The 15,623-nt window shown below is 35.9% G+C and overlaps 1 protein-coding gene across 3 annotated transcripts in view; it reads left to right on the forward strand.

The window, feature by feature from the left end:
- Positions 1–2,232: 2,232 nt before the first annotated feature.
- The window catches only part of LOC113113485 (alpha-1,3-mannosyl-glycoprotein 4-beta-N-acetylglucosaminyltransferase B), a 135,576-nt gene continuing 122,185 nt past the window's right edge, over positions 2,233–15,623 (forward strand). Inside the window, exon 1 of one of the 3 annotated variants that reach the window (XM_026279681.1) lies at positions 2,233–2,534. In XM_026279681.1, coding sequence (XP_026135466.1) covers positions 2,438–2,534 — 97 coding nt within the window. In that variant the 5' untranslated portion in view covers positions 2,233–2,437. The remainder of the gene's footprint in view (positions 2,535–15,623) is intronic. The other 2 variants (XM_026279682.1, XM_026279679.1) reach the window with 2 other exon arrangements.

Below are 15,623 nucleotides of genomic sequence, written 5' to 3' on the forward strand. Positions count from 1 at the left end.
GTGCCTCAATAAACTTTCTGTTATTCCTCAGCCTCCTGTGGTATTCCGTAACAGAATCTGAAGGATCTGGAGAGATTCTGGATGAAGGAAGGGTGTCAGATCTCTTATCAGGTGTTCTTCAAACTCTTCAGGCATTATAGGAGAAAACAGAAAACTCAGAGCTGTTATCTTGGGAAAAGGACGTTGCATGAAAACTTTTGAACAGAATGGAGAACATTTTTCTTATTTTATACGAATATATATTTTTTCATTTAATATTTTACTGCCCTTCAGAGGCTACAAAAGATAGTTACATGTTCCTCATAAGACAAAATATGTTAAATTTACCCTGATCTTTAAATACAAAAAGTTAAATCCATGGTTTTTCCTTCTGGAGCATCAGTGAGTTGTTTGAACCTTCTGTAATAGTTGCATACGAGATATCCGACTGTCCTCAGTGTGAAAAGATAGAATTTGAGGGGACTGAGGCTGGAGTCAATGCATCAAGAGCCACCACACACAGACGTGTCAACCACAGACAACATCAGAGGTGTCTTACCTGTGCTAAGGAGAAGAAGAACTGGACTGTCGTTTTCAGATGAAAGCAAGTTTTGTGTTTCATTTGGAAACCAAGGTCCTAGGGTCTGGAGGAAGAGTGGAGAAGCTCATAGCCAAAGTTGCTTTAAGTCCAGTGTTAAGTTTTTACAATCTGTGATGATTTGGGGTGCAATGTCACCTGCTGGTGTTGGTCCAATGTTTTTTTTTTTTTTTAAATCAAAGTCACTGCACTTCATGCTTCTTTCTGCTGTCCAGCTTTTTGAAGATGCTGATTTCATTTTCCAGCAGAATTTGGCACCTGCCCACACTGCCAAAAGCACCAAAGGTTGGTTATATGACTAGCCAGCAAACTCACCAGACCTGAACCACAGAGAGAATCTATGGGCTATTGTCAAGAGGAAAATGAGAAACAAGAGACCAAATAATGCAGATGAGCTGATGGCCACTGTCAAAGAAACCTGGGGTTCAGTACCACCTCAGCAGTGCCACAAACTGATCACCTCCATGCCACGCCGAATTAAGGCAGTAATTAAAGCATAAGGAGCCCCTACCAAGTATTGAGTACATGTACAGTAAATGAACATACTTTCCAGAAGGACAACAATTACTGAATATGTTTTTTTATTAGTCTTATGAAGTATTCTAATTTGTAAATTGGTGGGTTTTTGTTAAATGTGAGCCAAAATCATCACAATTAAAAGAACCAAAGACTTAAACTACTTCAGTCTGTGTGCACCGAATTTATTTAATACAAGTTTTAAAATTTGAGTTAAATTACTGAAATAAATGAACTTTTCCACGACATTCTAATTTATTGAGATTCACCTGTAAATAAACATGTTATGTGAAATGGCTTATTCAGGACAATATCAAAAAACAATGACATGCAATTTTTATGAGCTCTCTTATTTTGTTAATTATTAACATATTTACATATTCTGCAAGTAAAACTTATGAGCACAACTGTATATATATAAATATACTAAAAACTCCCTCCCTCCCTTCCACCCAAACATATAAATACACTCACACACACACACACACACACATATATATGTGTGTGTGTGTGTGTGTGTGTGTGTGTGTGTGTGTGTGTGTGTATACAAAGAAATATTCTGGCACAATGTTGACTACAATATTGATTTTTATTTTTATTATTGTTTAAGTTGGGGCACTTATGGAATTCAAGTGGGGCAGTGTGAATAGTTAAAAGGTTATGATCTTCTAAAAATGTAATTCATTCTTTTGAAAGTTTTGATTTTTTTGAGCTTTATGCATTTAATTAGGCCTAGAATTCAGTGTTATGATTACATATTATAAACAGAAAAGGTAGGCCAAGTAATAATAAGAGGTTAGAGATTTCTTTTTTCACACTATAAATTCATGTAAACATAATGTACATGGCAATAGCCCACAAAAGCGTATTTTAACATGTACATAATGTTTACATGAATTTACAAACCTGTCATTAATATCTATATTTTCTGTGTATAATCTTTTACAGGCTGCACCCTTAAAACATGGTGTTACAGCAAAGCACGTGACCTCAAACAATGTATGCTTTATGGGATATTATATAAAACACAAGGCTACTACAGCGTGCCACTGTTGCAGAAATATAGAGCGTGTTTTGTTTTTTGACCGCGCGGAGGAGCAGCTGCACCGCCTGCACGAGCCAGTCCAACAAAAACACCGCGAAACACACACGCGCTCTTCTCTCTCTCTCTCTCTGACACACACACACCCTCTCCCGTATAAACGGCATCTGCCTGTACAGTACACAGTCTGTAGCATTCTCGCCTCCCTCTCCTCTCTCATGTGCGCGCGCTGTCATTAACGCACGCCAGACGCGCTCGAGCTCACGGTTCGGTTCGGACATGATACCGGCGCGCACTCGGAGATGAGGCTCAGAAATGGCACCTTCCTAACAGTCTCACTATTCGGGTTATGTGGGCTCATATCATTATCCTGGTACACCGCGTTCAGCAATTCCAAAGGTAAGAGCCTGTTTTTACTCTCTCTCTCTGTCTGAACGGAGCGCATCATGCGTGGAAACCAAATGCTTCTCTTGCATTCTGTCATGCATTCAAATGCGACACTGAAGCGCTGAGCTGCAGATCACTGAGCAGCTGTTCAATGCAACGCTGCTGCTGCTTGGTTTGTCTGTGCTTTTCTGTCTTCAACTGCCCCTCAAACTATCAAAGAGGCCTGCTGATGTTCACTCAAATACAAATGCATCACTATATGGTGCGTTACGTTCCGTTTGCAGGTAAATTTACATTTATTTAGAAGCATATCTACCCAAATATCCATTTTCTGCTGAGGCGCTGCTTTCATTTGGGGTTTGACGTTGTTTTTACATCTGCACTTTATAAACAAGCAACCTAAACCCCTTATCTGATGCTATTTCAACCATTTTTATTTTTTATTTATTTATTTATTTTTCTATCAAATGTTTCGAATGCAGTCATGGCTTGCTGAGTGCTTGAAGGCTGCTGAGAGCATCTGAGCATGGTTGTGACAATCTTCTGATGCTGAACGTGTTTGGAGGTAGTTGGTATGATGAAGCAGGATAGATAGGCTAGATTTAAATCTTGGTATTTGCTTTCTTGTTTGAATGTGATGGATTGTATCCTGCTTACATCGTGGTGATTGATATCTCATGAGGTTCTTTAGAAGGCAGCTTATAACTTGCAGAAAGTATGTGAATGAGAAATGGGTATGATGTTTGTGTAACGCATTACCTAAAATTGCTCAGTTGGCCTTATCCACTTGCTCCCAGTTTTAAATCCTAATTATATCAAGCTCTATATATGCCCGCGTTTGCTCTCAATCCATATTCATTAATTAAGGCTCATGATTGCACCTCTGTGCACATAACACAATGAGCTTTTTTAATATGCGAGTGCAGACTCTATTAGAGGAGGTGTGAAAAAAGCACAGATTTTTCTAGTTTCTCTCTCCATCATAACTTTTTTTGTTTTGGTTATAACTTCCTGTGCTCTTGTCATTAAAAACATCTGCCCTTGCTCAACTCATCTGAAGATGCTAATCATCTTACTCTGTTCCCAAATATTATTCAAGTTTTGTGTGTTTTAGTTGTTTCTTGTTATTTACTTCTGTGGAAACCCACACGAAGCTTGATATATATATATATATATATATATATATATATATATATATATATATATATATATATATATAATAAAAAATTATAGTATTTGTTTTGAATTTAATTAGTGCTGATTTTATGTAATAACAAAACAACATTGCGTCCTCACAAGATGATTTTCATTAAATAATGAAAATAGAAGGGAAACGTTTAATCACAATTGAATTTTTTTTTATAAATACAAAAATAAATAAATAAATAAAAAGCACCATGGTTATAAAAATAGGCTTTGTTTTGTTTGTAAAGGTTTCTTTTTTTAATTTGCAAAGGTGGAATAGCTAATATATTTATTTTTTACTGGGCAAGATTAATAAATGGAATGAAGTAGGCTAAATCAGCCCCCCAAATTGGCATTTGTAGAACAGAAAAAACATGCTTACACACACACACACACACACACACACACACACACACACACACATTTACAGAATATTAAGACATCCACAACCAAACTAGAGTGTAAAGAACACAAACCTCTTGTACCTGTCCAGACATGCCTGTTCAACACACTCTGACACAGGCAGATCAAGAGAGGCATCATTTACCCTTTATAATTGCATGCCTTTGTAGTAGAAACCTCACACCAGAATATTTCAAGCCTCACAAAAGGAGATAGTTGACCCAGACATTTTTTTGTTCAGTGGAGGAGAGAAATCTGTACATACTTGGAGTACATGAAGGAGAGTAAGTGATAAGATTATTCAGTGGACTATCCCATTAAGAGTATTTATGAAGAGGTTCAGTTGACTACTAGTGAGAGACTGACAGTAGGAGATCTGTACGGTCACTAGGTGAAAGAGATGGAGAGAAGGCTCTTATTATCTGCATCCTGAAAGAGATAAAGATCTGGCTTGACCTCTAGATCTTTCCCATTTTCTTCTTGTTTAGGCTCTTTTCTTTCTCTCGGTTGCTCACTAAAGGAGTGAAGCCCAGCAGGTATCACATTGCTGTTCATTCCATCTTAAGCTGAGGTGATATCTCCGTGATACTCCCCGGTTACCCAGAATCCTCCCAGCAGAGATGAGGCAGGGAATCTGAGCAACCTTGTATTGATTTAGTCTTTTGTGGAAAAAACTGGACGAGTAACTAGAGATATTGTAGGCCTTGGTAGAATTAATTTACCAGTTTGTCCAAGGCTTTAGTAGCTACTGAAATTCTAGTTTCTCTGACAGTGTTACTTTCTAGTTTTACTTAGATTTAACCCAAATTAGTAATTTTACGCAAAATACAAAATCCGCCGAGTTGTTAGATCATGTTTTCTTCCATATTTTTCCAAAATGCAACAAACGCCAGTCACCTTTCGCTGCAGAACTAATATATCCACTAAACCAATCACAGAGCACCATTCCACTCACTGTAAACGGTAACAACCAATCACAGGGCACCATTCCACTCACTGTAGACAGTAATGGCAGCGCTTTGAATACACCCGGCATCCTAGTTTTCCTCATCTATTTTGTACTTTGTGATCAACAAACAAACTTAGGGCTGTACGATTAATCGCATATAATTGTCATGCACATCATTCATAACCACTAACCGACGTAATTTTCCCATGTCGGTTATTTCGTTTTTTTAATCCTGTTAACACTTCCCCCTTAAAATCATACTAGCGCATGTGTAGCCACATGACTCTGCTCTCCAGTCAGTGGCATAAAAGCAAAGCGGTGTGAACGGTGAGCATTGCGTCTTCTCTAAACTTTGTCAGTTGTATTTGTTTTATGGTTTGGACATTCAAGCGATTAGATGAACGGATGTGTATTCTTATATCGAGCTACCATGTTCGCGCAGCTGCATTGTGGCACGAAAACTCATATAAACCGTAGTTATGAAGATCGCGCGCACAGAGGAACACAGAAACTAGTTGTCAGCGCTGTCCTGTGATTTATCACTAAAGTAGCTTAGAATCTCAAAACTTATTACAGCATGTTTGTGTGCAGCGCACATGAAGCAGAAGCGCGTGCACAGAGAGCAGCGGTCGCGCTGCGGGTTCCTGGTTTGTGTCCGTTCTTGGACTGTTCTGTGTATTTTAACTGTAGAAAAGGTTGTTCCGAGTCAAAACTACGATTCAGTATATCATCATAAACGCAGCCGTTTTTGTCTTACGTGAACATAAACCGATGAGAAAGAAAACACACGTGCAGTATTTCTGCTTAAAGAGACAACAGTCTAATTAATGCGCTGCCTGTCATTAATGTTAATCAAAGAACAAAAGAAAACCATTCACTGATATATTGACTGAATATATTTAATAACTTTACTTGATTAATCTTTATTTTATTTATAAAAAGAAAACTATGCAGTGTTTTTAAACTTTTAATTACAGTTTCTGTACCTGAAATTTAGTTTAGTTGTATTTATTTATGATATTGCTTATTGATTTGTTTGTTTCTTTCTTATTACTGACCTATCTTATTACTTGTCTTTAACACTTTAATATTTGAAACTTATATTCATTTAGTTGTTTTTGCTATGTTATTTTTTTTAATCGCAGTTAAAATTCCTCTTGCAGTGTTTTGTAGGCTGCTGATTTTTGCTCATGTTATTCAGCTGCAACAGAATGCTTTGTAAAAATGTTCATCTAAATGTTTGACTTAATTTTTTTTATATTGGATTTTTTTTATCCCATTGGAATCGAAACTAGGAATTGATAAGAATCGGAATTGATAAAATTAAAACGATACCCAACCCTAGTAAGAAATGTTACGAACATAGATAAAACAACTGCTGATAGTCAATGATATTTACAGTACAAACCTTGTCAGTGAACTATGAGGACGAAAAAAACAATACCGAAAACAAAATAATTGTTCAATAATTGTAATCGAGGCAGAATGTTCAATTAATCGAGGTTTTGATTTTGGGCCATAATCGTCCAGCCCTACGATATTGTGTAACTACCGTATTTTCCGGACTATAAGTCGCACTTTTTTTCATAGTTTGGCTGGTCCTGCGATTTATAGTCTGGTGCGACTTATTTCTCAAAATTAATTTGACATGAACCAAGAGAAAACATTACCGTCTACAGCCACGAGAGGGCGCTCTATGCTGCTCAGTGCTCCTGTAGTCTACACTGAAGACATAGAGCGCCCTCTCGTGTCTGGAGACGGTAATGTTTTATCTTGGTTCTGAATAAATGCGACTTATAGTCCAGTGCAACTTATATATGTTTTTTTCCTCATGACGTATTTTTGGACTGATGCGACTTATACTCAGATGCGACTTATAGTCCGAAAAATACGGTAGTCAGTGTGTTAATAGCACTAGTCAACTAAAGAAAAATTAATGCACTTGGAAATTGAATGCTAGGGAAATGTCATTTAGGAACTTGGAATCTGTGGTTTAATGTGATATCATTGTTCATGTGTGTTCATGATGAAATTTTTATTTTATTGTTGTAGGCCTAATTAATTTATAGCATTAACAAGATGACCCGTTGAATTCATGTTGGCAGTGATGACTGATGTATTTTTAGTCTAGTGCTTGTATATAAGATTAGTATTGACCAAGTTTAGAGCCTATCATATGTGGATCAACTTACTATGTTGTGTATTTTCAACAGTTTCAGTATGAAAAATAAACTTTTATATTGATTCAATGGAGGAGAGAAAAAAAAAAAACGTGTAATGGATTTATTGCATTTTGGGGAGAAAACTTATTTTTCTAAATAATAAATCTTTGAAAATCAAAATCTGGATTTGAATTTTTTATTTTATTATAACCTTAATATGCTATGAGAAAGTTTGAAACAGAAAATAGTGTTTTTCATCTAGCAATTTCTTGGTAAAGAAAACACATTTTTACTCAAATTAATCAAAATGGATTTATTTAGTTTTGGAACCAAACGCTTCAAATACAGATCTCAAACTCTGATAAGAGATGTAGGTTTCAGTTAGTTTTCTTTCTTTCTATTTTTTTTGCTATATATTAGTCTATTTATTTGGTTAGTTTTTATACTCAATTGAACTGAAACCATACAGAGATATGGTGGTTATTGCAAAGGTAAAAACAAAAATGTCTTTCAAATCAAACATTAAATAAGTGATATGATAAAATGACAGGGCATGCTACATATATGCCAGAATTTGTTTTTTAAGCACAATAGTACACAATCTTCAAGCTATAGTTAGATGAACAGCAACATCATACTGTAACTTTGTTCATTATATAGCAATGCACAGTGATTATGAACAGCTGGATCACATGCTTGCAATGTGTAAGCCAAACATTTCCACGTACTTTTGCAACCTTGTATAAAATACTTTTCAGGCCTTAAAAATCCCCCATTTTAAAAAACATGAATGGGAATCCATGACAGTAGTCAAATTGATTTTATTGGGCCCTTATTTTAACTAGCCGTATCTCGCAGGAGTCATTATTTCAGTCGAGGAGGGGCATAGATTGCACACTTTATCAATTGAATTTATCAAGGCACAAGCAAAGCTTGGAGTGTTAAAGGAAATTCCATTCAAGGAAGTGTTTCATTTAATGATAAGGTGGTAAATTTTTCTGTTTGTGTTAAGTGCATGTCAAAGCTTGTCTCAGCACGATTGTGTGCTGGGGTGAGTTTTCACTCATGTTAATTTGTTATGTAATATTGTGTAATATCCTCTGGGTGCTGCTCTGTTATCCATGTGCATCAGTCCAGCCAAAAAAGACTGAACTCACATGAAATACGGTGTTTTGATGAAAGCCGTTTACATTATTCATAGCCAGGATATGTTGTTCAGCTGCTTATCAGCCTGTTTGGGGCGTTTCAATAGATTTAGTTGATGAAGTGTTGGAGGGGTATATGTCAACATGAAATCTGCCATCATGCTTCGAGCCAAAAAAAACAACTCTTCCATCTCTGATATCCTGGTCTTTATATTCTAGTCTGAAATTCTTGTCCGAAATTTTTGGACATTAAAAAATAAATTCAACCTCACGTTGTGTCAATCATGTTTACACACTGCCTCTGAAACTTTCCTCAATCATTAAAAAAAATGTTTTGATAAAGTTTGATTTTCTGAGTTGTCGCACCCTTAACAAGCAGTTTGATAGGAAGGGATGACGAACATGAGAAAACATGCCAAAATTTCGAACTCAGTGTGCAAGGACCTTAAGTCTTTTTTATTTGTTCATTTTTGACTGTGTTGTTATTCCTCACAAAAATGAGCACAAACACAGGTTAAGTTATGCATCAAAGTTTACTACTTTAAATGTATGCTGTCTTTTCACTGCACACTGTTGCTTAGAGACTTTTGTCATAGTAGCGGCCCCATACAGGGGCCCCAAGAGTTTAAGACTCAATCCTGTTGCCAGAGTAAGTGTAACAAACAAAATAGCCATGTGACAGCCTGCAAGAGCAGTTTCTTTAAAGCTCTGCTATCTTTAAAGTAGTTACTATGTACACTTTTATAGTAATAGATTAACACCATAAGTGATCAATAAAGAACAGATTCTCTTGATTTGATTTTCTTGTCAGGGTTTATGATTTGTTAACTAGAGTGCAAAACTTCTTTCATTGTTATGGTGGGTATTGCTTGTGCTCAGTCCAGATTTACTGTGTGTGAGTGTGTGTGTGTGTGTCTTCTGGTGTGAGTCTTGCACCTTTGGAAAGACTTGAATTATTTAGGGCTGGAGTGACTCTAGACCACTAGAAATCCTCCCTCAATAGAGGCCTGGCTGAAAAGAGAGCCAGTGCTCAATCCAGCTGACTGAAGCCCATCTAAATATTTAATTCACAAGGCCACAAATTCTGAAAAGCACTGATCAGTTTGCTATGAATGCTAATGAAGGTTTAGATTTAGAGAGAAGTTGTACCTGGCTACAGACTGACAGTTTGGAGCAGCCTCTGGAATATAAAATAAACGTATTTGTCTCTATGTAGTTTGTACTGCTGTAGTGGTCAGCTTTTCTTTCTTTTTTTTTGTCTCTCATGCTTTACATTTTCAGTGTCACATGATCGTCAGAAATCATTCTAATATTCTGATTTGCTGCTCAAGAAACATTTCTGATTATTATCAATGTTGAAAATTCCTTAATATTCAATGCTGATTAAATGTAAAGAATGAATTATTCATTATTAATATTTGTGTGGAAATTGATTCATATGTTTGAAAGAACAGCATTTATTTGAAACAGAAATCTTTTGCAATATGTATTTTACTGTGACTTTTTTTGATCAGTTTGATGCATCCTTGCTAAATAATTATCTTAATTTAATTTCTAATTTCTATTTTTTTATTTCTAAAAACTTTTAAATAGCATTGCATATTAACACTTATTGTACAATTTATTTTATTTTTTTTACTTAAGATTCACTAAACAATATTCACAGAACATACAGGAACTGATACACTCACATGATTAAGCCAGCGTGGCTAGAACAAGCCAGTGCTAGTAAAGATAAAAAATATCTAAATATTGACCAATTATAATGGGCCAGGTTAATATATTTCTATAGCTTTCTCTAGGTCAACCTGTGGATTACATAGAAATACTCAAATTGGCCTATATCTTGCACTTGTGCTCTATCAGAATGAAAGTTTCAATGATACCAATGTGATATCTAGCATATAATATCATAAAGCAGCTCATGTACTGCTAATATATACAACTGATTGACTTCTGCCTTATGAAATACTATAATATCCTATATAACAATGGAGATGGAGATGCTAAACCTAGTATTCTGATGAAAATTGGGTTAGATGTTGTATTGTGTTGAGATAAGCTGCTTATGGTTATTATATATATTTTATGAAACAGCTCTGTGTAACAGTTTCATTTTGACCTGTTTCATTCAAAGAGACACTGTATCACAAAATCTGTGTGTTGTGACGTCATGATGAGCCGTGCAGGCATATGTGTGTGTGTGTGTGTGTGTGTATCGGGGGATGTGCCTGTAGGCAGGAACAGTCTTGTCTCTCTTAATTTAGCCCCGGTGATGCAGCTCATGTAGCCCATTTCTTTCACTCATTATATGATGTGGCACTCTGCCAAAGGCTACATTATGCAAGCCACCCTCCCTTCTGACAGCACCCACTTGCAAACACACACACACACACACATAGAGAGTGAGACTGAATTGAGAATGCAGGTTAGCAGGTGGCATCATTTATAATTAATGTGACTGATGTTTTACCTGTGATTTCCATATGGAGAAAGGCAGGTGTGTGTGCCCCATGTGTGTTTAACGTTTACTTCTCTTTCACTGTGGAGCAAATCTGTCTTGTGAATGTTTACAAGACATACACTATCCTGCAACATTGAGAAGGAGTAACAATGCAAAACAAGAAGTCTCATCTTGTTATCAATGCAGCTGACTACTGCAGTGTCACTTTTTTTATATCTTTGAAATGCAGAGTAAATGCAATATAATGTATATTCTAAATTATTGTGAATGTATTAGTTAATGATGGCATCATTCAATCCTAAAGTGTAAAAAACACCCAAAAAGTAGTATAAAATTGAGACCCTATGTCTGTATTTCATGTCTTCTGTAGACATGTGATAGCTTTGTGTGAGGAACAGAGAGAAATTTAAAGGGATAGTTCAGTAAAAAATCATCTGCCATCATTTACTCACCCTCAAACCTATAAGAGTTTCTTTCTTCTGTTGAGATCAGATGATAATATTTTGAAGAATGATGGTAACCATACAGATTATGGTAGCTGTTGATTCCATAATATGGAAAAAAAATGCTATGGAAGTCAATAGGGATCAGAAACTAAAGCAGTAAGCCTGGAGAAGCTGTGGTTTACAGTGAATTTTTAACTGCTATGGGGTGTTGTTTAGAATGACGCAAATTTCACTGGGCTTATTGCTTTTATAAAATGGTTATTCCATATTTGTAGTAAGGTTCCATCAAAGGGGTTGCCGAGCAACAAACAGAAGTAAACAAAGGTGAATGTTTGTAGTGTAATTTACAACAGCTTGGAATGCAGCTCAACCAATCAGAATCAAGGACCGGAACTATCGGTTTTATAATGTTTAATTACCCACATTATTCAATATCTTCTTTTGTGTTCAACAGAAAAAGAAACTTAAAACCTTTAACTTTAACCACAGTGATCAGATCATTGAGAGACTGGAGCTGTTGAATCATTTATTGTTTATATTATAAATAACACTAGACACTATAATACACTAGAATTCATATTTTTTTCTTAAAGTGTTCGGTCAAAATAAAAGATTTTCATCAATGTTTTGTATGATGAACACATCTAAGTTTTTATTCAAACATAGGCCAATGCACATACATTGAGCACATCGAATATAGTAAATGAAGCTCAACCATGTGTTCTTGATCCACCAGAACCAGTGAGGTTTGTTCTTGCCGGCTTAACTGTCTTTGAGCATATTTAATGTGAAATGAAAGCTTTTCAGTTTGGTTGCACTGACTTTCAGTTGATGGACAAAAATGATGCAAGAATATTATAAATATTCTCATTTTGTTTTTTGAAAAAAATAATGACATGTTGGTGATTTTTTTTTTTCATGTTAACAGCGGTGATATACTGTACTGTGATTAGAACGGCAAAAGAAATAAGATATTTTTCTTAAAAAATTCTCCTTTTGCTTTCCACTGAGAAAAAAAAAAAGCCATGAGGGTCGATAATAACAAAACATTAATTATTATTTTTTGTTTTTAACTAATTCTTATACACTGGAGAAAGAAAGGTTTTGTGCTCATTCGGGGACACAGATGAATTGTTCTGTTTATGGGTCAGAGCATTAAAAGGGCAATATGCCGGTGTACTTTGCATGTGCAAAATCACTTTTTCTCTTTCATATTCATACCCTGGAGAGAGCAATGATGGAGAAAATTTAGACAGGAGGTGACAGCCCATTGCTGATGTACTGAAGGCATTAACTCTTTGCACTCAGCAGAATAGATGGATATTTCATCATCACTGCCCATCTAAAAAGCTGTCATTTTAAAAGGTTTTGTTTTGGGTTAGAGCCTTTCTATATTAATTATAATAGCTGATGTAAAACAATAGAAGTCCATGTTGTGTGATTAGCTGGACAAGTGTGTGTGTGGTCCTTTCAATAATTAGTTAGTTATCAGGAGAATAGCATGTGACTAAAGAGACCATGTGAGCATTGCATGTGAAGTCTCACACACGTTCAGACGGCAGTGTTAAGCCGTGACTGGACTTTGAGTGTATGAAATGACTTCAGACCCGCAGCAATGCAAACCATGCAGCTTTAGGTGTGTTTTTTTTGAGTTGATCTGTGATAAAATCCTCTATTGGTGGATTCTATCCTCTGATGGTGTTTGCACGTTGCAAATTTACAGAACATAGTTCAGCAAACTAAACTTTGGTACACAGCGTAAGAGAAAAGTTGTGTTTATGAGAAGTGTGTGTGATTTGTGGCTTCATGCACGCTCTCTCTCTTTAATTGATTGCATTACGCATCCCAGTAAAGTGTAACTGTATGCACCCTGACACTACTTTTTTTTTTTTTTTGTTCTATCGATTAGTGTTTCAGAATACACTACCATTCAAAAGATTACGGTCATTAATTTTTTTTTTTTTTAAGGGGTCATATGATGCTATTTTAAAGATCATTATTTTGATATTATGCTTTAATGATTGATTAATGCTTTTGATTATGCTTCAATGTTCAAAAAACGAAATACTGTACATTGTTGTAGGTCCTCTGTCCCCCGTCTCTCTCAAACGCTTGTTTTCTACAAAGTCCTTCCATCCAACAAGCGAAGTCTGCTCTGATTGGCCAGCTGACCCAATGCATTGTGATTGGCCGAACACCACAAGCACTCACCAGAAATGTAACGCCCCTTTCCATAATCGCAAGCTTCATCTTTCAATATAAATGTAAAGATAGTTAATAACGTCCTTAGTTTTACCATCAGTTCAAGCCTGAAAGAGGACCAGAGTCACCTGACAGACACGGTGATGAAGCTCGTATGTGTTAGCAGAACACAAGACACGGACGGATAAGACGGCTGACTCCACTGTGATGTGACCGTCTCTCCCTCTCTCTCTCTCTCTCACGTGATGCAAAAACTCTGCATTTGAACATTCAATAGCAGGTACTTCACCTAATAATAAAACATACTTACAGTAGATGATTCAGCAGATTGTCATAATGACCTCCTCTCCTAGGTTCACGAAACAGTCTGTTGCAAGTAATCTTAAAGATTTTTAAATATTTCAAATTGTGTGTATATATACACTTTTTATTAATCAAAGAATCCTGACAAAATTGATAACAAAATAAGTTTACACACACACACACACACACACGCACACAATATATATGTATGTATATATATATATATATATATATATATATATATATATATATATATATATATATATATATATATAAAAATCACAAACTCAGTAATGTTTTATTGAAGAACGGAGTAATGCTGGATATTCAGGTTTGCCATCTTCGTAATAAATTTCATTTTAAAATGCATTCAAATAGAAATCAGCTATTTTGAATTGTAATTGTAGTTCACAATATTGCAGTTTTTACTCCATTATTGATAAAATAAGAAAATCCTTGGTTTGAAAACTGAATTTAATTTTTATGTTTTATTTATTATGTGCAGTTATATTTATAACTTTAATACTGTTTTTAGAAAGAAAAAAATAATAATTTTAAAACCTTTGATAATGATTAAGATGTGTACACTGTTTTTGTACTTGCACCACTCTAATGCCAGAAAATTTAGATTTTTGGGGGTAAGAAACTATCAAGAATAAAGAGTATTTTTCAGTACATTAACCTAACTGCTGCTCTTCCTCTGTCTCCTCTAAATCTTCAATTTTGTCAATATACCTCTAGTTTTGTGTGCTGTACATGATCAAGTTTATGTGACCTCTGTGAACGGTCTATACATTGGCGTTTCATGAAGAGATGGTGTCTGTGCCTCTTGTGTTTTTAAAGAACCATTTCTTATCTCGCCATTTTCTTTAGAGGTGTGATATTGGTGGTTTGCGCTGTGAAGTCTGTGTTCACGATCCTACCCTTGTGCACTGTTTGCGTGGATGTGACTGTCTGATTCAACCTAGAGTTTAACCTCTCGTGGAGGCCATCTTGCTTACTTGTGAGTGTTTCTTTTATCCCTATCTGTCATCCTTCTGTCTCATTTGTTTGCTTGCTTTTCATGCTTGAGGTCTGTCAGGAGAGGTCATGTTTACCCAGAGTGCACTAAAGCCAGGAAGGACAGATTTTCCCGTAAGGCATTGCTCCCACGACCCGTTCAGAGTTCACTTTCAATTTCTCTGTCATACCCCATTAGAGCCCCAGACCTTTGATACGGGCCCTGACACCCACACAACCCTGCGCTGAAACTGAGAAATACACTCGCTCAGAGAAACAGGAATGCTCTTACTGATCCGTTAGCAGAAAAACCTTCAGACGTGAGGAAGGAGATTGCTGGAAATTGCTGAAGTTTAGTGTAAATGCTTAGTATTCACATTTAAGAATAACAACTATACCAATAGCTTTATAAGTTTTATCATCCACACCGAAAGACCATAATGATCTGTTTTTAAAAGTGTGCCCCTTTTTGTCATCTGCTACTTTTAAAGATTTTATCGTTCATCAGCTGGAAAAAATAATGTAGTTCCTTAGTGTCGTTATCGTAATCGTTGTGGTTCCCTGGCTATGATTCTTAATCATTTTCACAAGGATGTCTATAAGACCTGGGGAAAACTGTCCGTTGTCCATTTCCATTAATCTCAATGACAGTTTTTCAGATCGTACAGGTCCCCTAAAGTATGAAACCTGTTTGCTGTCATAATTTCTCCTGAAAAAAAAAAGAAATCTTATAGAGAGGAGCCCTGAGGACCCTCATGACTGTCTGTCAAGGTCAGTAAGTCTTAAAATATCTGATCATTTGACCAAGGACAGGTTAGTTCTGGTTGTAAAATGTCACGTTGTG

Source organism: Carassius auratus, chromosome 14 (assembly GCF_003368295.1).
Source record: "Carassius auratus strain Wakin chromosome 14, ASM336829v1, whole genome shotgun sequence".
In the NCBI taxonomy this organism is placed as follows: domain Eukaryota; kingdom Metazoa; phylum Chordata; class Actinopteri; order Cypriniformes; family Cyprinidae; genus Carassius; species Carassius auratus.